At 39.6% G+C, this 23,328-nt stretch overlaps 1 protein-coding gene across 6 annotated transcripts in view; it reads right to left on the bottom strand.

Moving 5' to 3' along the window:
* GRID1 (glutamate ionotropic receptor delta type subunit 1) overlaps window positions 1-23,328 on the bottom strand; it is a 791,498-nt gene that overhangs the window by 77,865 nt on the left and 690,305 nt on the right. For all 6 annotated transcript variants that reach the window (XM_074958779.1, XM_074958780.1, XM_074958777.1 and 3 more), the window contains exons 9-11: window positions 5,007-5,108; window positions 3,270-3,467; window positions 1,536-1,860 (exon numbers count right to left, since the gene is read on the bottom strand). In XM_074958779.1, coding sequence (XP_074814880.1) covers window positions 1,536-1,860; window positions 3,270-3,467; window positions 5,007-5,108 — 625 coding nt within the window. The remainder of the gene's footprint in view (window positions 1-1,535; window positions 1,861-3,269; window positions 3,468-5,006; window positions 5,109-23,328) is intronic.

Genomic DNA, 23,328 nt, shown 5'->3' with positions numbered 1-23,328 from the left:
TCACTATCTAAACATAGAGGTTAAATATTCAGAGTATATCAGAGTAGACCTATATTGTCCGTGAGGGGGTAATATAACTTTTAAACTGAGTACAACTGTTCAAACTTCTGTATGCTACTTATGCTGAATTAAATAATATGAGATTGTGGCATCAGCTACACTACAGTAGATTTCTCTGTGACGTTTCCAGCACAATTATGCTTGACCTTTAGTTAAAGACAAAACTCTGTTAAACAACTGATTTTTGCTAGTCCCTCTGGTGTCTGCTTATGTTAAGAAACATAAGAAAGGCCACACTGGATCAGATCAATGGTCCATCTAGACCAGTGGTTTTCAAATGTTTTTTCTGTCAACCCAGTTGAAGAAAATTGTTGATGCCCATGACACAAGAGAGCTGGGAAAGAGGGGTTTGGGACGTGGGAAGGGCTCAGGGCTGGGGCAGAGGATTGGGGTGAGGGCTGTGGGGTGGGGACAGGGATGAAGGCTTTGGGGTGCAAGAGGGGGCTCTGGATTTGGGGGGGCTCAGGGCTGGGGCAGGGGATTGGGGTGTGGGAGGGAGTCAGGGCTCTGGGCTGGGGGTGCAGGCTCTGGGGTGGAGCTAGGATTGAGGGGTTTGGGGTGCAGGAAGGGACTCTGGGTTTGGGGGGCTCAGAGCTGGGGCAGGGGATTGGGATGTGGGGTTGGGGCATGGGCTTACCTCAGGCAGCTCCCGATCAGCGGCATAGCAGGGGGACTAAGGCAGGCTTCCTGCTGTCCTGGCACCGAGGACCATGCTGTGCCCCAGAAGCTGCCAGCAGCAGGTCTGGCTCCTAGGCGGAGTCACGCAAGCGGCTCCGTGCGGCTTTCACCCGCTGGCACCGCCCCCCCCCCAGCTCCCATTGGAAAGGAACCAGCCAATGGGAGTGCAGAGCTGGTGCCCGGGGTGGGGGAAGCATGCGGAGCCCTGTGGTCCCCCCGCCTAGGAGACCTGCTGCTGGCTGCTTCCAGGGCGTAGTGCGGTGTCAGAACAGGTAGGGACTAGGCTGCCTTACCTGGGCAGCACCACCGACAGGACTTTTAACGGCCCAGTCGGATGTGCTGACAAGAGCCGCCATGACCAAGCGCCTTATATTCCGAGTACCAGTACTGGGTCGTGACCTACAGTTTGAAAACCACTGATCTAGAACAGCATCATGACTTCCAACAGTGCCAGATGCTTCAGATGGAATAATGAGAACAGGGCAATTATTGAGTAATCCATCCCCTTTAGTCCAATCCGAGCTTCCAGCAGTCAGAAGTTTAGGGACACTTAGAGCATGGCGTTGCATCCCTGGACATCTTGGCTAATAGCCACTGATATACCTATTCTCCATGAACTTCTCTAATTCGTTTTGGAACCCAGTGATACTTTTCGCGTTCACAACATCCACTGGCAATGCGTTCCATCGGTTGACTGTGCATTGTGTGAAGAAATACTTCCTTACATCGGTGCCAGCCTACTCTTTCGTACTGAGATTGAAAAGTACTGACTGTAAGATATTAAATGTTGACAGTACCTTGCTGAACAAAGGCCCCATACACAATCCAAATGGCACTGTGAAGCGTGGAGGAAGCAGAGGGACTGGGATGTGAAGAATTCTGTGCTCTGACTGCCTGGATACGGTTTAAAACAAATATCAAGACACCAACTACGGGGATGGCAGCTGCAATGCAGGCCCACACCGCAAAATCAAAGGGAGCAAAGAGAGAGAAGATGCTGATTTTCTCTTCAGGCTTCTTGATTAGAATCCCCACTGAATAATCCATGTACCGCTTGCTGAAGTCCACAACACTTTCCCGTTCCGGTGTTATAGTGATAGCCGAGATTGCCATATCTGCTCTCTGCAAGAGAAATGCAACAAGTCATATTTCTTCCTGCCCCTAGCAAGCAATTGTTTAGATTGGGCAGATTTGGACTATTAAAGGAGAAGCTCCAAAGCAGCCAATGGTTTACGTATTTCGTTGATTTCTTTCTCTCATCTAATTTTAAATTGAAGTCTAGTTCAATGCGTAAAAAGCAGTAGAATCATTTCAATTTATTGAGAGAAATTAATAAAATAAAAATATGTACTAGTTGAAAGTGGAGTACTGAAATGTACCCTGTGAAATTACTGTATAACAAAGAGCATCTAATTGTCTTACAGGTGGGAATTTACTTAACCTTTCTGTCTCACTTTCCTCATCTACAGAATGGAGGCTAATAATCCTAGCCCTTACCTAACTGGGGCATCGTGAAGATTAATGAAAGAGTCATCATCAATATAAAAATCACACTCTACATAAACACTTCTTTTTATCTACTTTTGTTACAAATAACTTCTGCAATTACTCTAACTGAAAGATATTAATGGGAAAAAAACCCTACTGTATTTCCCCCCACTTTGTTTATTTTGTGTACTTTGTGTATAGTTAGATTTCACTGTTTTCTCTGTACAGTGCATCAGTTTTCCATACTCACATAAGATTTTCATGCAACAGCCAGGGAGACTGTTTTGTTTGGTAGGTTGGTTTAAAAAAAAAAAAGGATTAGGACAATGTGATTGTACAGCCATAAACATTGGAAGAAGGTTTCAGGGACAGTTTACCTCCTGAAACTATTTTAAACTCATTGTTTAAGTGAATAGATTTCATGGTAACAGTCATGCTGGCAACCTTTGTGGAAGATAAACATTTTGTTTGAACGTTAATTTGAAAAAAAGTTTTTAAAACATATTTTCTGTTTCCTAACTTCCCTTTTGGGAAAGAACTCAGGGAGGAGAGGCTGATATAAAGCTTATTGAAGTCAATGGAAAGACTAGTAACAGAAATACCATAAGTACTCAATAGCTCACAAGAAAGCCTGATCTCATAGGACCTCTAACCAGATTTCCAAATTAATTAAATTCAGAAAAGCTGGGATAAATTTAGAATAAATATGAAAATATCTAATGCTTACCTAATGCACAATGTAATGAATATTGATTATAGATATGTATTTATTATATCTGTTCACTGAACTTGTGTTTTGCTTCAAGTTTCATTTCAACCTCCTCTTTCCAGTAATACTAAGACTCTATACTCTAGAGTCTTTGTTTTGTGGAGATGGGCCAAAAGCACAAAAGTTTAGATCAGGATCCAAACTTCAGGAATGTTTAGAATTGGGGTTTTGATTCTGACTCATCCCTTGTATTTTACTGGGGAGGATTTCACTATACCCTTTAAAAAAAGTTAGCTGTACTCTGTTTGAAGATTTCTTCTTCTGCTCTCTGTACCTTGTTAATAAGTTCTCCAATCATGCCGTTCCAAGAGCTGTTATGGAGCTGGTGTCCATACTTGCCGTCAGGAGATTGATAAATCTCATACTTGAAGCCCAGATTCTTGGCAAGTGCATCCAAGACATCAATGGAAAATCCTTTATAGCGCTTTGGTTGCCCAAGTATGTTCTCTGCCACCATCACAAAAGGCTCTTCCTGAGAAAAAAATAACATCTAAGCTAATATTTAAAGAAGTTTTTTTTTAAATACCTAAAAAAATGGATCTAACTCTCATCAATCCAGTGCTATTGTTGGTTTTTAGAATACTGAGGTTGTCCAGGCCAGAGTAATGTACTTTTAGATATATTTCTTTCATAAGGTAACAAACGTATCATCTACACAGGACACACACTGAAATAATAACTAGAAAACCCTTTGATTATTTTTCTATTATTTAGCATTATGAACAATCCAAGAATAGTTCTTACAGGGGTTGGCCCCTGAAGTGCTTTTAGAGTTAACAAAATGCATTTTGGAAATCGTGCAATAGGGAATCCTGCAGGGGGATGGTGTTTCAGTCTGACACAGGCTGTGTGCTCACTTGCCAAGGGAATGCCAGCTCTACTGATTTTACAGCCATTGCTGTTGGCCATGTCTGCAAACTGGTGCTGACATCCACAAAGAGGGGAGATATGATCACTGCCGTTACCCGCTAGAGGGAAGAAAGATAAAAACAGATGGAAAGAAAACTGTCCTAATGATCTCCTACAGTTCTCCAAATCTCTCTAATGCACTTTGATCTAGGAGAAGAGAGAAAATACACATAGAAAAATAAGTAACTTAAGAAGTGTGCATTATTTACATAGCCAACTATAGTATCTTTCAACCAGAGGATGACATTATTATAATGAAGAACTGGCGTGGGCATATAGTTTTGGTAAAGAAGAAAAACAACATAATGAGGTCACCATGTTCAGCATATTAAGTAGTTATAAAGTAACTGCTCCCTTAAAAAGTATATCTTAGTGGCTTAGGCAAGCAGAAAATTAATGAACTACCCTTTTATCTCTGGAAACAAGTTCAAATCCTAATTTATTCCCAATGTAGCTTTAGCTAACTGGAGCTCTAGTACCTTCTAAATTACTAGTGGGAAGTGGCCCTATACCACCACATAACATGACAAGATTAGAAGACTTCTCCAAGGAAGATATACTTTAGCTCAACAAGCAATTATGGACTAATGAAAGAATCGCTTGATGAAATTCTATGGCGTGCATTATGCAGGAGGTGAGAATAGATGATCACAATGCTCCTGACTGGCCTTAAAATCTATTAATCTATGGGATCAGTACAGGAAAATGTTACAGGTCAGAGTAAGGAGCACTGTGGCTGAAATTGATCCCTGTGCAGAGGACTAGTACAAGTCCTGGGCACCATTTGAGCAGTGCACAGGCATTGTATTGGTCATCTGAACGGAGGTGAATTTCAGCCTGGGTGATTGTTTGAGACTAGCACACAATCTCAGTATGCAGTTCTCTAAACCCCTGATTTTAATGAGCATCAACAAAGTCACACAAAACCATAGAAGTCCTCCATCTCTCTCTTCTCTTGCTTATGCAGCTGGTTAGCCCAAGTAGATGATAAAGGATTAAAAGACTTAATGAAAAATTATGGGGGCAGGGGTAACAACCAAATGTCCTATCACATCATTTTTCTTTTGAATATTTTGTCTCCTGAACTCAAATAGGATCATACCAAGACAGTCACCACTTTCAGTGTCAGTCCTTGCAAATCACTGCCCAGACGCCGTTCTTGTAGGCTGCCATTCAGTCCCTTTTCAGAGTCCCATGTTGCCAACTACAAATGGAAATAATACAGTGAGTATGAAGGCAATATTTAACATTTTTAACATTTTCCTAAAATGCTCTAACAGCACCTTGACTGAATGGTTATACTCAAAAACAGTAGAGAGTAAAAGGGGCAGGGGAGAGAGAGAATGAGATATTTTTGCTCCCCATTAGTGTCTGGATTATGATGAGTGAAATTTAAGAGGATAAAAATGCCCAAGTACTATGGCTGAATGTGTTTTCTTTGATACATCTCACAATAACTATGGTTTGTTATCTACAGTACTTGTCATATCATTTAACCAAAGTCACTTTGATAAGACTTTTCTTTTTGGCAAGTTTCTATTGCCTCATCACCATCAAGATTACCTGTGGTCTCACCACTGCTCCCTCTCTGTTCTCATTCTCTGCCTATACTTCAACCCATTCCCCACCGCTCATCAAATGCCAGTTCCTTTCTCTGGTGCACAACCCTGTATCTGACCAATAAGTATCTCACTTCTCACTAATAAAACAATCACATCCATTTCTCTCAAATGCCATGGTTGCTGAAGATCAAACATCTCCTAAGCTTTAAAATAAGCTATAAACCTTGTGTATGCACCCTGCTTAACCCCAGCCCTGCAATATTTATTGATGCTATGTTTGTCAGTATATCTAAATGCATTAGTTTTCAATTAAATATGATACAGCACATCAAACTAAATTGTACTGCATTTTCTGACAAGAAGTCTAATATGGTAGTCAGCCTCAAAAGACCTATTGGATTTTTTCACAGTGAATACTCTCTCCTTAGTCAGTAGCAGGCTGCTCCTTTTACCTTAGAATGGAATCCATTAAATTGTTTTGTTCTTGGACGGAAATAAGTGATATTGAGGTCAAATCTCTTGTGTTTGTCATCAGCCCTGCACTTAGAGATATGTAGGGCGGTATTTATGCTGCTAGCTGTAGGCATACCCCTCAGAAATTAAACATAGGCCATAGAATTCTAAAATGTGGCTTCTTCCAGTTGGGTATCCTTAGTGTAAAGAGTCAAAGTTTTTCTGAGAGGGAATGTATTTTTCTGACAATGTCTCTGGTTAAGAGTTCTACTAGACTTACTTCTGTTACTTTAATTTTACCATTCACCCCCAAAAGTTGGACAAGCACACAACAAATAATGGGGGACCACATAACAAATCCTCAGCCAGGGCTTTGGATATAGTGAGTACATAAAAAAAATAATCTCACAGATCCATCTTAGTTTGATGATTGGTTGGTCATCTGAATGAAATGGGCACTAGAGTTATTGTAGGTGTCACAACAAGATTCACGTACCTATGAAAACTGGGTACAGTATAGGAAAGTCAGGAATTAGGCTACAGCTCTCTTAACACATCTGTGAGTGCTAACAGGTGGGAGGTATAGGTGGTGTCAAAAGCTACAGTGACCCAAACTTGAATACTCTCCCACTGATATGTCATTTTGGAAATATCACCCTCTCGGTGCAGTAGTAATTACACTAGGATGGTCTCCTATGAACACCTACAGCCATGGCTAGTGGAATTTAACAGGAACGTTTAATTTTAAATTTAATGTCATATATTTGCTCTCAAAATAAATCTAATTAAGGATTTTTCCTATTTGTTTTTGTTGTTGTTGTTGTTGTTGTTATTTAACATAGCCGGCCAGATCCTCAACAAATATAAATCAGCATAACTTAATTGACTGAAAAGGAGCAAGTCCAATTTGCACCAGTTGAGAATCTGGATATTTATTCAAAACTAGGAAGCAAAACACAACCTTGTATTACTCACCATCTTGTCTTTCAATGTCTTAGCAAACAATTCCTTCTCCCACCCTTTTTCTCTTCCCCACCTTTAAAAATAGCCTTTATCTGAAGACTAACATATGAATCATTTGAATATCATCTAAATATATTCCTCACCAAGGCTGGGAGTTCTCAGAGAGGAGCTGAAAAATATGCCAGCATAAATAAGGATTTATTTCTTTTGTTTGAGTTTAAAAGGAAAAAGGGGAGAAACTGTCTTCTCGTATATTAAATAGGATGAGGTTCAGGGAGGAGGGGAATATGCCTAAGACATTTTTATGGTTTCTCCCTATTTCATTTCAGCCTCAACTGCACACTGTTTTGTATGCAGAGGTAAATTTTGCAGTCTATAAAAAGTAAATGATGCAGATAAGGTTGATAAATGGAACATAAGGAAAAGGGATTTACCAGAAGGGATTCTTCCTCTGAATCCTTGAGCTTCAGACCATTTCATTTGTTCATAAGTGTGTCAATTTTGACTTCCACTTGTTCTTGTAGACAGAATTTTGTTTATAGGATCAATGAATTTACGTTTATATACACCAGTTCTTGACAGCTGACCTGTCAAGATCAGTCCCTGAAAAACTAATTTCCAGCACTGTTAAACAAAATGAGTGCTGCTGCTATTTGATAAGACAGTTACAGTTTTCATTCTTTGTAGAAATGTGCTGTACTTCTACCAGGAATCTGAAGCCAGAGGTTACAACACAATCATCAATTGATAGGAGATATATGGCTTCTAAATCTGATTATGACAAACAACTGCTCAGAGGATCAGCCACTCATAGAATAAATTTCATAAACCACTGGTCTCTGGAAAATATATTTGCTGAAGCAATCCAGGGTATTCTTGATTCTCAAGTTATTGAATTTCAGGGTTTGGGTTTCCTGGTTGTGTCTTTAATAAAGCTTTTGGCTTAAAGCCTTCTATCTAGGCTTTCTGTCTGATTAAGGCTTGTATTGGGCATAGCCATATTACAGACAAATCCTACATTCCCTTCATAAAACAGGTGGTCAATCATCACTGAAGCCTAAACTGGAGAACCAGCTACAAAATCCTGATGAAATTATCATTTATCTGGAAATTCTGGCACAAGGCATGGTGCTGATATTTCTCAGATAGTAGTTGTATTTAGCTGAGAAAATCTTGGCAAGAAACTAACAACTGTAATTGTATTTTACAGCACATACATGCAGAACGTGGTCATGCACATACAGCATATACAACAATGAAACATTGTTACTAGTTGGTTAATGAACTGTTAATGATACATTGTAAAGGGTCTGATCCTATAAGCTGCTAAAAGGCCCTGCGATGTGCTGAGCGCCTTCCACTTCTCCTGACTGGGAGATCAAATTGCTCAGGACCTCACAGGAGGCACTGACATGTTGTGTGCTTGGACTCCATGTGCTTCCATCAATAAATAAGGAGCCAGATCCTGCTAGTTGCCAATGGGAGATACACACACACAAAAGATGGGCCAGACGGGACCCTATGTTAATATAAAAAGAAAAGGAGTACTTGTGGCCCCTTAGAGACTAACAAATTTATTAGAGCATAAGCTTTCGTGAGTTACAGCTCACTTCGTCGGCTGCATACAGTGGAAAATATAGTGGGGAGATTTTATATACACAGAGAACATGAAACAATGGGTGTTACCATACAGACTGTAACGAGAGTGATCAGGAAAGGTGAGCTCACCTTACCTGATCACTCTCGTTACAGTTTGTATGGTAACACCCACTGTTTCATGTTCTCTGTGTATATAAAATCTCCCCACTATATTTTCCATTGTATGCATCCGACGAAGTGAGCTGTAACTCACGAAAGCTTATGCTCTAATAAATTTGTTAGTCTCTAAAGTGCCACAAGTACTCCTTTTCTTTTTATGGATACAGACTAACACGGCTGCTACTCTGAAACCTATGTTAATATAGTTCCTGATCTCTCACAGCCTCACTCATGTTATTGGTCCCATTCAAGTTAGTAGGTCTAATTGTGCTTTCACACCAGAGGAGATCTGAAATAACGCCACTGAAGTCAATGGAGTTACATTGATGTAAAATTGTTGAGTAAGAAAGAATCTCAGCCAATGAGACTGCTCATAATAATAATGTTAAGTTATGTAAGTAATGTTTGCATGGACTGTACATAGGCTATAAGTAAATTATGTCTTATATGATAGACAGCATATAGTAGCAAAGACATATATTATCCATAACTAGCAATATGCTTTTATAACCATTTGCTTATGCATCAACTGCCATTGCAAATGCATTTTCTTTAAGAGCAGTACTTTGATATAAATTGTACAGCTATGTTCAGTAAGCCATTTATAATTAAATCCACAGCCATTTCAGTGAAAAAATGCAGACATACTACTGACAATTAGACAGTAGACATTTAATAAACCTCATGAAATCAAGTGCCCGTAGAAATAAATGTCTATAATAATCAGTTACATTTCAATGTACTAGATACTTAAATTAACAGATATAAGTGGGAAAATATGTATTTTATCTTTTCTACTAAAAGATGAAAATTGTCCCTTTCACCTATCAAGCAAATATAGCTGAAAAATTGAAAGTGACATAAAAAGTGAATATTTATATTTATACCAAATCAGTAACTAAGCCCACCCACATCTGTATTATTTAAGTTTAGGCTACAGTAGTTACTGTCAAAATAATCTGTGCCACTATCATCTTACTCTCCTATTAGATATGACATCACCTAACACGATCTACTTTTCAAAGAAAATGTGGTCCCTTAGCAAATAAAACATTATCATTTTTAGCAGAAGCACATTAATTGCTTGAAGGGGCCTGCATTAACCAAAAACATAGATCTTCAATTCCGCCAAGAATTAGCAAAACCTTGCTTGGGAACTTCTTTGTAGCATAAAGACCTTTTTGGACTTTTAGCACTAGGAAGAAAGCAAAAGAGAGGAATGTGTGTCGGGCAGTCATTTCTCAGAGCATGAGACATGGACCTCTAGTTCAATGCAAACTATGTTTCCTAGAAATGTGGAAGCTCAGTCCAAGCATGGAGACAGATAAACTGGTGCATCCTATCCCCACTCAACCTGATTAAAGTTATCTGAAATGGACTCCTAGGCCCATTGCAATTCCAATACAATACATTTTTGTATTTTATGGCAAAGGAGTAGGTATCAGAATTTTTTAAAAATCTTCTTGTGCTAAATTAATTTAATTACATGTTGGACCACTCTGGTTAACATTGCCAGTCATTTATTGTACAGTCAAGTTAAACAGATCATTTGGGAGGTTTCTTGTGTCTTCCTCCCAAGCATCTGGTACTGGTCATTGTCAGAGACAGGATACTAGATACGACTTGACAAGTGAGCTCATCCCATATAGTGTTACTGTGTAACACCACCTGCTCATGTTGCAACAGATTTACTTTTAAATATTATTATATACTGATTTCATTTTACAATACTTTTGTGTTAAAGATGTAGCCTGTTTCTGAACATTCACATAATTGGAATGTCAGTATTCAATGGATGGGTATAATCAGTTTAAGACAGATACTGTAACAAGGGAAGGAGAGGTAGAAGGTGGGCATTATATGGTCAAAAGCCTCTGTGAGGTAAAATCTGACAATGGCAAGTTTGGGACTGGGATAATTTGGTTGAGAATTCCATCAGAAATGAAGTAAAGGAGAAACACAGTGCACCTCTGCCACTGATTAATAGGACTGGAAGACAGCAAGAACCAAGAATTCCTGGATCAGCTCCTGAGGTGCCTGAGCAGTAAGAAACCATACTAATAGGGGACTCTCACTGCCCAGGCAAACAGAAAAGAACACCTCAAAGTAGTTCTTAGACTACATGAAGGACAATTTTATGATCCAGAAAGCAGAAAACTCAATCAGAAGAGAAGTCATGTGATACAAATAGAGAGAAGCTAATTAAGAACACAACAATAATAGTGATGGTTAGTTTCATTCACTGTAAGATATATGAATTCAACATAGGACAGAACAGATATATAGCCCACTGGTCAGCATATACTGTGCATCCTCTCTATGCACCCAATCCACAAAAGGTATGAGTCTGTTACAGATGCCAGCTACAGACCCTGGCTCTTTAGTTCAAACTGTGGAGACTCATGCTACAAACTCTAAAAGCTGGATTTTCTAAGATATTTAGGCACCTAAAGATAAGCATGCAGGGTTAGGTCCATCCATGGGATTTAGACTCTGCATTGCAAGGCCTAGCTTTTAGGCTCTCAGCCACCTAATGGAATTCACAACCCTGACCTAGATGTCCAGGCTCCCTATACAAAGCGTGGGGAGCACTGGGAGCCTAAGAATGGGATTCACAAAAGGATGCAAGCTGAGAAGGAGCTATTTAAACTAGCCAATACGAAATGCTAAGGATCTAAGCCCCACTCCTCAGAGAGTGTCAGTCACCTAACAGGAGGCACCTCCCTCTGCTTGGGATTCACATCAGTGAACGCTCTTCCAGAGTCAGGGGCCAAAGACAGGTCATCCCTTCTTCACAAAAGATAGCCCAGTCCAATGGTCAGAGCACTCTTGCAAGATGCGGGCGATCCCAACTTCAGCTTCTCAGTCTGCCTGATGTGGAGCAGGAAACTGATCCCAGAAACTTCAGCTCCCACCTTTCCGGTGAGCAATTCATCCAGAGTACCCCATAGCCCCGTGATTAGGGCACTCATCTGAGAAACCCAGGTTACAGTCCCTGTTGCAATGAATGTGGGATATGCAGGCCACTGAATCCCATGGAGGAAAACTTTGTTCCAGCCTTGTTGATCCACAAAACAGTCCACTTGGCGTGGCAATTCAGTAAATCGTCAGAGCAGGGAAGAAAAATCATGTATGTGTTCTCAGCCACTCCAGTGGTCTTTTGCTGATTCTGGCTGCCATATCTTTTCCAAGTAAGCCCTTTAGAGGCAGTGAGTTGCTCTTGCAGAGCAACTTCTGCAGGGAAAAATCAAGGACTAAGGAAGGGAGTACTGTACAGGAACTGCCATGCTAATGCTTGGTTCCCTGCCACAATTCTGTAACATATCTGACAGAGAGCACTATGTTCTTGTCCAAGAGAATGATGTGTGCTAGCACTGTTATTGCAGTGTAAATGGGCCCTTAGACTATGAATTCTTCAGGGGAAAGAATGTCGCTTATTCTGTTTTAAAGTACTGTGCAAATTTATGGTGCTATATAAATGATAATAAAACATTTCTAGAGAATAACTGAAGCATGAGCATTAAGCAGCATAACTTTATAATGAACAAATCATTCTAGACAAACTTGATTGCTTTTTTTGATAGAATTGCAAAATTAGTAGCTAACAGGAAAGAAGATGGCATACAATACTAGTATCTAAATGTAAGTAGTGTACTTCAGTCGGTGTCTCCTGAAATCTTACCTCGCACCATTTGAATTAATTTCCTCGGGAAAGGCAATACCACATGGCTTACAAACTACCTGATGAACCACAGTCAAGGGGAACAATCAAGAGTGATGTATCAAGTTGAAAGGAGGTCTCTAGTGGATGCTTCAGGGGTCAGTCTTCAGGTCTGGTCTTATTTAACAGCATTATTAAATATTTGGAACAGGGAAGAAATAGCACACTACTAAAATGTGCCGATATCACCAAATTACAAGGTATTGCGAACACGAGTGAGGATAGAAAAGTAATATGAAGAGAGAAGGAGCAGCTAGACATATGGGCATGAAATAATTTGTCTTGGAGAAATACAAGCTAATACCTCTGGGGAAAAAGAATCTAACACACATATATGCAAGTGGAAAGAGAAACCTGGTAACAAATGTCAAAGAGATGTATTGGGGTGAAACTGGACAGAAAATGAGTGAAGAGTTTGCAATGTGATATGGCTGCAATATTGCCAATGTGATTTTAGGCTGCATAAGTAGAGGCTGCACATGGCAAATTGCCCGGGAGACAGTCCCTCTCTATAAGTCACTGTGGTGAGGCCACACTGATAATATTGTGTTTAGTTCTGGGAAAATCAATAGAAGGAAGAGGTAGAAATATTGGACAGAGTTCAAAGGAGACCAAAAAAAATTATTAGAGGGCTGATGGAACTGGCTTATCCAAAATGATTAAAGGAACTAAACAGGTATAGCTAGGCTAAGAACAACTAACGGTATGGCTACACTGAAGCTGGAGGTATAATTTCTAGCTCACGTAGATGTACATGCGCTAGCTATGATGAAACTAGAATGTTAAAAATAGCAGTGTAGACGCAGCTTCCTGGGCTTATCTGACACCCTAGCTATGCAGCTGGGCAGCTAAGCCCATCATGCTGCCTGCACTGCCATGGCTACACAGGTTTCAGAGTAGCAGCCGTGTTAGTCTGTATTCGCAAAAAGAAAAGGAGTACTTGTGGCACCTTAGAGACTAACAAACTTATTTGAGCATAAGCTTTCGTGAGCTACAGCTCACTCCACTGAATGCATCCGATGAAGTGAGCTGTAGCTCACGAAAGCTCATGCTCAAATAAATTTGTTAGTCTCTAAGGTGCCACAAGTACTCCTTTTCTTCTCATAGCTACACAGTTATTGTTAGCATGCTGGTCAATCAAAGCTAGCATACGTACAACTACCCAAGCGAAAATTACAGCTGCAGTGTAGACATACCCTAAGACATGCAGGAAATTTATATGTACCATAAAATAATAATGACTATTACTACTTTGAATCTATATAACGTCTTTCTTATGAGGATCCAAAACATGTGCAGTTTGCAAAAAACAAAAAAACTCATTAAGCCTCGCTACAGACTTTGAGATAAGAAAAGGACATAGAAAGATCAATTCAGCAGTGCTGAAATGCAAACTTTGTGGGATGGGACATGTAACAATGTACAGCAACAGTTTAAGGTCTTGATCCTGCAAACATTTTGTATGTTCTTCGTTTAAACACACGAATAGTACTACTGAGGACTATAGGATTACTCAGCTGTAAAGTTAAGGGTGTGAAAAAATGTTTGCCAGATAAGAGTCTAAGACAGGAAGTAAAGAAGGATATCATATGAAAGTGAAGATGAAGGAGAGATTTAAATAGGTAAAATGTAATTACTTGAGTTGGAATTTGGTCAGGAAACATAGATATAAACCCCTATTCTTTTGAAAAGCATACAGCAAATGGCAGGACTTAGATTCTACATCTCATCTGAAAGACAACACTTCTAGCAACATCAGGCCCACAAACCATGCAAGGGAGTTGGTTCAATATGGGCACAGAGAGAAGAGTACCACCCACTGAATCGCCATCACATAGATATTCCTAGGAGATCTTTCATTCAAGTACTGATCCAGCCCAGTGCAGCTTCACTGTGGGATCAGAATGGATCATAGCGCAAAGCAGTATATTTGTAGGTTGTGAACACCAAAGATGGAGAGAAATGTTTTAGGGTGGTGCCAACAGCTAAAATCTGGTGTAAAGGAATGAAACTAAGTAAAGACAATTTGTGGATTAGTATTAGAAAAATCTCTTTGACAGTAAAATCATTTAGAGTATGGAATGGTGGTCCCATTGCATTTAAAAAAATAATAGAAATGTCATTAGAAAACATATTATAAGACACAATCACCATTGTCCTGGGGAAGGTCTGGTGTTCTAATAGGGGTTTTTAACTCTAATTTTTTGAGATTCTCCAGAAACCTCTTTAAAAGCACTGGGCCACATTCTGTTGTCTGTTATGCTGGTGTAAAATCACTGAAGTCAATGGAGTTAATCTGGATTTACCTTTGTGTGACAGAGAACAGAACCTAGCCCTACTATATTTATGGTTCGTTATTGTAGAGGAGTAAAACGTTACGAAGCCAGATGCAGTAGTTGTCAGATGAAATCATTAACCGAAACTAAATTTAGTAAAATGCCTTGTTGCCTTTTGAATAGTAAAGAGAGCTCTGTGATATAAAACGAGTAGTATAATTGGTAGTATACTTATATCAGAGGAAGCCATGACAGCGCTGTACAGTGAGCTCTAGAGGCTGCTTACAATATTTGTGATTGGTACGTCACACACAGAATACACATAAGCCTAAGCCAGTGGCTGTTTATATTTCCTGTAACTGATATATATCACAAGGGACAACATAATCCATTCTTTGACACTGTCCAGTCACAGAGATATCTTCAGTTGTGTATTGTGGATGGGTCATCACACCTGTGTTACACATTCAGGGATCTACACGTTGATTATTAATTGTATGCTTCCATGCTTGCAGTGGGGTGGCAGATCCATTGTTGTGCTACACGATAGGCAAAATGAAACATCACCATGACCAGATAGTTGAAGCAGGATGATCGGATACTGCAACACAGAAACAAAAGCAACCCAAAAGCAGTAACTATTAATGATCCTGCAGCTGCTTTGAATAATGAAGAAACACATCCATCCCAATGCTTTGACCAAAGCTTGAGCAAAATGTTATAAGGGGAACCAAATACACACTAAATAGAAAGAGTAACCAAGCAGAAGTGACAAGGTAAATGTAGCCTCTTAATTTTAGTGCTATAAATGTATAAATATGCCATCTCCACCTCTGATAGAATAAATTGCCTCAATTAATACTACTCTTTGTAGAAACAGTGACAGCAACATGCTAATGACGATGAAACAGAGGAAATTAGTGGGGGACATGGGCTGCCGTGGCAACGTAGGTACTGAGTAAGATACAGTATTTAATAAAGCAATCATAACAGTGAGGAAAACAGTATGAAAAAGAACATTATGCTTTAGTGGCTTTTGTGTATAACATTGGCAACTATTGCATTGCCACAAGAGATTTGTATACTATTTCCATAATAGAGTAAATCAAAGGTATGGAAATCAACATGCAAAATAAATTAAATGTTTTTCTTCCTTACTAGTTCCAGCATGTGTTTGTAATGTAAAAATAGAAGAGTCCCCCTTTTTAAGAGTGCTGCTTAATTAGCTGGTAGGGTTGCTGTGACATAACAAAAGGCATACTCTGCCCACCAACCTCACTTCCTGAGCTTGAGCATTCTGCTTCCAAACACCTGAGAGAGACTACCAGAACCAGGTACAAAGGTTCTGGGAATCAAACCCAGATCTCTGAATGGTATTGCTGACTATCAGTGTTTATGGCCAGCCACCCTTCTGTACATAAGTTTAAAAATGATAAAGAATAACAATAACTGGACCAAGCCAAGTGGAAAATGTATTAGTGAAGGCACTAGGAGGTTGACTGAGAAACGATTCAAAATTGCCTCTTGAAAGTACATTAACCATTTGGGAACCAAAATAGCTCTCCTAGCTCCTTTCACAGTTGCATAGGATTTTAAGACAAACAAATTGTTGTCCAATCTACATATGACAGGTGCTTGGAGTCAAAATGAATTCTGAAAATTCTGCATGCTGCTATCAAACCAGGAGAGGGAAGGCAGGTGTGCACCAGAGTTGCTGTTTGTGGACAAAACAACATCTACTGCATCTGCCATTGCTAATTATCAGTGGATTATAATGAAAAAAACCCATTTCACACAGATAGACTTTTTATATAGCTACCTAAGTGAGAGGGCAGGGAGCAACTAGCTGCTGACAGCAGAACTATTCTGTTATCTGTGAAGAAGTGAAATGGGGAGGCTATTTTGTGATGAATAGGAAATTCATTTGGAAAAGTTGAAACTAACCAAAAAAACCCCCACAAATTCTACTCTCTACAGATTTTCACATCACCCTCATGACCCTAGTATCTGAGCACCTTCCAATCATGATGTCCCAATTATAATCCCCTATGCTAAAGAGGAAAAGGGAGAAGGGGCTGTAGCTATAAAATACTAAATATCTGGTATCTATCCCAAACTCTTCACATAGAAACTCTGTACTGGTGCAATTAATCAAATAATTGTAACTGGTTATGCCAAAACATCTGCCGTTTCTGGCAGTTCTCATTCTGCTATATATGCAAGAAATTCTTTTGGGTTCTCATTCTGCTATATATGCAAAAAGTTCTTTTCTTCTCTGTCCATAGCTGGACTTTTAAGTTGCGTGGTTCAGTGGACAGTCCATTCTGCCACCAGATTGGAGACTTGGGTTGAAGGATAACTGAGTAGTGGCATCTTACATATTTGCCTGATTCATAACATGAAGGGACAATTGGAGTTTTCACCCAAACTATTTGCTACAGGATGACTAAAGTCCATTTCCCTGTGTGCAAGGCCCACAGCTGAAGAAAATACAAAATGAACATTTATCTGGGAAGATATTCTAAATCTTATTTGGCCCATATATGAACAAGAGATACCCATCTGCCTCATTGATTAGTGGGATGTTTCATACCATCCTGTCTAGTAGTCAGCCCAAAAGAGAATTATGTAACTCCCTGACTGATGGCAGACTGATAAAAAATAGATTTCTAACCCCAACAGGAGCAAAGGGTGAACCGTAACCTCAAGCTTTAAAAAAAAATAAAAATCTGACCTTAATAATGATGTACTATTTAACCCGCACTCTTTCCCAGTCTCTAGTCGCAGAATAAACATATGGGCCAAAGTGTGGTCAGCTTGAGAAAGAGACAGAGAGATTGGACTGTTGGAAAGTTATCAGTGGGAGGGGGTAAACTGGGATGTCTGAGATATTTATATCAGATAAACTTCAGGAAAACTCAGGAGTAAATTCCTGATCTTATAGAAGTCAGTGGCAAAATTCCCATTGATTTCAATTGGACCATGATTTCACCCAACTTATGGTCTTCTGAAGTTCATCCATTACCAATACATTCTCTCCTTGATCCCAATTAATGGGACATAAGCACCTAAAGAAAAAGAAAAAAAAGAACCCTTCAGTCCCTTTCTCTAATGTTGCAAGTAGTGGAAGATAGACCCATATCTGCAGAAAGTTGGAAATCTTGTGTTAAGGTTACAAATGCATTCTTAATTTTTAAGTACTTTTCTCCCATTTTTGGCATTCCCCTTTCAAGTTTTGCTGCCTGTGGGACTGATCACAGCTACATTTAGATTTTGGGGGCTCTTTTCAACATAGAAAATAATACAAAGGAAGTCAGGATCATTCTTTAATGGGTAATTAGCTCTCCAAGAAACAAATTAAACATAGACCATACTATTAAAAACACATGAATGTTCATCTGCATAATGATACACATTTAATGGTTTTAATTTACAAGGAAAACAATTTAGAAACAGCTTTTCAAGATATATTTTCTCCCTTTGGTTTTGTTGTATACATATAGTGAGTTTTGCAAGCCAATTACCATCAGCCTACACACAAAGCTAATTAGAACTGGATGTACAAATTTGCTATATCTACAGTTAGTGTTATAATTTCATGATTCCAACACTATTAAAGCATTTGCAGTGTCCATAACAACATACTTTGGCTGCCTCTATTACTCTTCCTAGTCATGCCGGCAACCTTGAGTGATGTGAATTTTAATTACATTTTTTTCTTATTTTTCTTTTCAACGTCTTTGTCTTTCTTTGACTGTGTTTTTTCCAAGACATATTTAATGCCTTTTTTAGCCTTTTAAAAAATGCCAGCAGTCCTGAACTTATGAGCAACCTTACAATAACAAAGCAGTGTATCCAATGGCCTAGATTCCCAAAGATCCCTAAACCCCAGACTTTGGCACCTAAGTTTCAGGTTTAGGTGCTAAAACTAGCTCCACTGCGATCCACAAAACTCCTGCCACACCCTCTAGGTGTCTAAGCTCACTTGGTGCTTAAGTTTTAACAGTAAAAGTTCCTTAGATGCCTACATTTCAGTCTCTAGGCATATACGCTGCTGGCCCCATCTAGGCATCCAGACAGCTATCTCCTGCCTAACCCCAGAGAGTTTCACAATCCAGGAAAGATAGGCATTCAGGCCACCTATGTCACACGTGGCACCCAATCCAGTAGGTGTACTCAGAGGCCAGTCACTGCATCAGGTTCCATTCAAAATGCATTTGGAGGAGGTGCTGCTGCTGCCCGCTCACCTTGTAACCCAAAAGTTCGAGCACTTGGCTGGGATGTGGGAGAGCCAGGTTCAATTCCCTCCTCTCTGACAGAGGGGCAGAAAGGATTTGAAGAGGGGTCTCCCCTCCCTCCGGTGAGTGCAATAATCACTGGGTTATGGGATATACTGATGTGGGGCTCCCTCCATCTCTCCTGTTTAAGTATTTCTCCATAGCTGAACAGTCGTTGGGCCAAAGAGAAAGCAAATATGCATGTGAGAACGATTCTGTAGTCCAGGGGTTGAGGTACCCACCTGGGGCCAGTCCCCCTGCTCCAACCACTTCATTGTTTATATACAGTGGAACAGTTTCAACAGGAGAGACAGAGGGAATACCATCACCTCAGAATATCGCACAGCTCAGTGGTTAGAGCACTCGGCTGAGAGGTGGGAGATCCTTCTTCTAATCCTTCTCCCCCTCTACCAGAGCGGGGAACTATACCTGGTTCTTCTACAACCCAGGTAAGTGCTCTAACCACTAGGATAAAAGTTATAAGGTGGGCACCCACTCACACCTCCTCCTCTTCCTTTGGCTGTTTTGTGTGTGAAACAAGGCAAGTGCCTAACTCGTTCTCTCAAGAAACACCCTAGGTGTCTAAGCCGCCTGACTCCAGATGGCAGGTTTCTGCTGAGGATCACTAAGCAGAGATAGGCACCATTGTCCAAGGGAAGGGGACTTAGCACACTCTTCTCATCAGCATCTCCCCTTGGTTGGCTTAGGCAGCTTCCTGCCTAACATGCTGGTTTTTGTGGATCGAATTTTCTGATGGCTGTCTCTCCCCATTCATTGTATAGGGAGCCTATGCACCTAACTCAGGCTTTGTGGGTTGCATTATTGTTTCTGGAATTTTCTAAAAGTTAGGCATTATGATGCTTAACCGTTGCAATGCCTAATTCTCTTTATGGATCCCACCCAATGTGACCAAGAAATATTACAGACCTCTCTCCATTTCCACCAATAAGCAACATAGCAAACTAGCTAGCAAACTCCAGCCATATTAAATTACATTTTCCTCTGGACAATTCAGTGAAGTAATTGGAAGCAGGAAATTTAGCAGAAGGTAAAGTCACATGAGTAATGTAGACAGTATCCATATAGTTCTGAGGTGTTTTGGATACTGATATATTAAATAAAGGGAGAGGCAGACAGGTTGGGAATCAGGAACCAGGTAAGAAGGGCAGCTGAAAACAGACAGCCAAGAAGCTGGGAAACTACACAAAGGTGCTGTAGATATAGTGCTGTATTTGGTGGATAAAACACATTGTGAGTTGTTAGCCAATACATATTTTTATGTGCATGGCATATCAATATGCTCTAAATCAAATCAATATGTATAACATGCATGTAATTAATATTGTACACATTAAATCATATATGAATGCTGGGTAATTGTGTTAAATTGTGTCACTGTGAGTTATATTATGCCTTTCCCAGAATGCAGTAAACTCTTGTTCACTCATGCTAACGTATATCCCGTCACACTTTGCACAGTTGAATTCCGTCCTTGGACAGACACATACAAAACCTGTCAGAAGCAAGATGCATGAATGGTGCGCCTTAGTATTGTTAGGGAGTGCATTAATGGCCCACTGTTACCTGGAATGTGGTATCCAAGACAAAGGTAAGGAAGGTACACTACTTATTTTTCTGTACTGTTGAGACAGGTGGGTGAAATACATATTGCACTCTAACTTATAAACAACTGTGCTATAAATCTAGGTAGTTTTCACTGCATATTTTCAAAGCACACCTTTTATATACGGTGAACACTGCAGGACTGCTTCTCAGAAGTAGTAGTATGTATGCCTCCTTTTTATATTGTACTGCTTTGTCTTTGACTAATAAACTGACTAAGCTTGGCTATTTGGTCTCTTAAATATTTTTAATATAGAACTGTAAGTGTAGTATAATAATTGGCTATTCTTAGTTAACAGAGTTATTCTTAAAATGTATTTGTAATGTCTTGGCGACATCCCCTGCAGAATCCCGACCATGGCTTTGAAACACAGTCTCAGGTTTAGGTTAACTAAACTTGAGTTAACACTGCTCTGCAAGAACCTTTGTGAGGATGGCACATCAGCATGTTGGGACAGGACTCTGAGAAGTTAGTAAGTGTTACGTGAACACCCCAGCGAGCAGACATGATCACTAAAGCTCATTCATGGATTTCAATATCATGCCTTGGTGCTTGGATTTAAGCACCTCCCAATAAACTAGGATAACAACCATATCCTTCAAACTGCTGAGGACCAATTGCAGGACACAATATGTGACAAAGGCCCAAAATGCAAGACAATCAATCAATTAATAAATAAATAAATTCAGGCAGGAAATGAAGTGCTGCAGGATTCATTCCTTTAGTGTAAATAACTCCCTCTGCAGCTGCAGTTTCATGATTTCCCATTTCTGATGTAAACAATTTTCAGCAATAAAAGTGAGGACACACCAAAGCTGTTTGGAACATTGGGACTAAAATGAGTAATGCCCCTTCAAACAAGGAAGTACTTGAGAGATATGGATACAGCAGCACTGTGCAGATTTATTGCAAATTATCTGAGGAGAAAAGGAACATCATACATTCATTAAATCTTTTTTGAATAACTTTCACTTGACATTCTTCAGTTGCTATGGTGATTATTATCTAGCTGTTTGTATATTTAAAGAACAATCCAGTATTCTTTCTTATGAGAAACAGACTTGCCAATTCAAGAATATCAGTGATCTCCTTTTAGTGAAATACAGTAACATAGGTTGACCTGTTTGTTTCAGTGTTTCAGAGAATTGCTCCATCTTGGGAGATTTTAAGGTAAACTCAGACTGTCCCCACCTATTCCGTCTTAAGGAGACAGCTGTGATAAAATATGGTATTTCCTTGATGAGCAAGGAAGGAAACTCAGACAGCAGTGCAGAACACACAGACAGACACAGATAGATTCAGGCACAGGGTGCTGGAACAATTTTTATAGTGGGGGTGCTGATGATGGAAACCACGTATTCAGTGTTCATTATTACTACTGCAGCAGCACTCCTTGCTCCTCTAGTTCCAGCACAACTGTTCAGGCATAAAAAGTTAGTGAGCCAAGATAGTGGCCACCCACGGAGGAAGCAGAGATCCCAGTTCTTTTCTGCCAAAGCAGCTGCTAAATCATAACACACTTAACTATTCTGGACTGTGAACTGCTTTGTTACCCTGGTGCCCTCTTCCAAAATCCAGAGCCTAGCACCCGCCACTGCAAATAAAGATAAGACTACTTCTAAGTCATCTACAAGAAAGCACCATTCAAGACATCTCTAACCAGACACAACACCTTCCCTCTACATATGGCCTGTTCACACAACAAATGCACAGTAGCAAATCCTGCAAACACAGTCCTTGCCCTTTGTGGCTAGTAAATGAGCACAGAATAAGCATCTGGAACAGATACAAACTGATGTTAAAACCTCCTTTGAGGAAATCAGTCACCATCCACCCTAAATCACACCATATTACAGTCAATATTTGAATCAGCACCATTCAGTTCTACGGACCTCCCCAGCTATCACCGAATATCTAACCTCCAAATCCTGAATAAGTTAACTGAGTACCTCAGTAAGGGTAGGCTCCAATTTTAAGTTAAATTGCAAACTGCCAATATCCCCAGCCTTTCCAATACAGAGCTGGGCAGAATGTGGAATGGAGAATCACAGCACTTCCAGAATCAAACGTAAACCACAGATCTTTGACGAAAAACTCCTCTCTCTCTCTCCCGTCTGATGCTGTTCCTAAGGGGCAATGTCTAATGTACTACTGAGAAGACTTACCAGACTCAGTCAATATGCACATTCTTTTAAAAGTTATGCACTCAGTAGAAACTAATCCACACAGCAGTTCAGAAACTGAAATTTCCATCCCATGGAAAATTCCAACAATTTGAAATTACTTTTTGCTCCAAATCAGAATGAAAAGTTTAAATTTTTAAATTTTTCTCAGAAGTTCTGAAAATTGCAGTTCAGAAACATCAAAAACTTCTTTTTAATAATGTTGGGTCATGTCATTTTCATAATATAAAAACATTTTAATGTCAACGTTATAAAATATTACATAAATATAATATCAAATACAGTATTTATATAGATATTACCTTATTAGAATTATTGTAATCATATGAAAGTTCAAATACAACATTTCAACATTACTAAAATGAAATGAAAAAGTCTGAATTATTCATTTATACACCTTTCAGTGAAAAAACTGTCAAAATTGACATGATCCTGGAAAACATTTTTATTGGACAAAACTGCATTTTTTGATGGAAAACTTTTATATCAAATTACTTTTTGGCCAGCTCTCCTAATCAAACATCATTAAATGAGAGGGACATCCCAAAACCATGATATCAAAGTGAGTTCTGAAGACACAGTAAGAAGAACAGTGTTCCCAGTGCCA

This window comes from Natator depressus, chromosome 7 (genome assembly GCF_965152275.1).
Source record: "Natator depressus isolate rNatDep1 chromosome 7, rNatDep2.hap1, whole genome shotgun sequence".
Taxonomy (NCBI): Eukaryota; Metazoa; Chordata; order Testudines; family Cheloniidae; genus Natator; species Natator depressus.
Note: the sequence above shows the minus strand (reverse complement) of the source record. Positions and strands in the feature narration are given on the sequence as shown.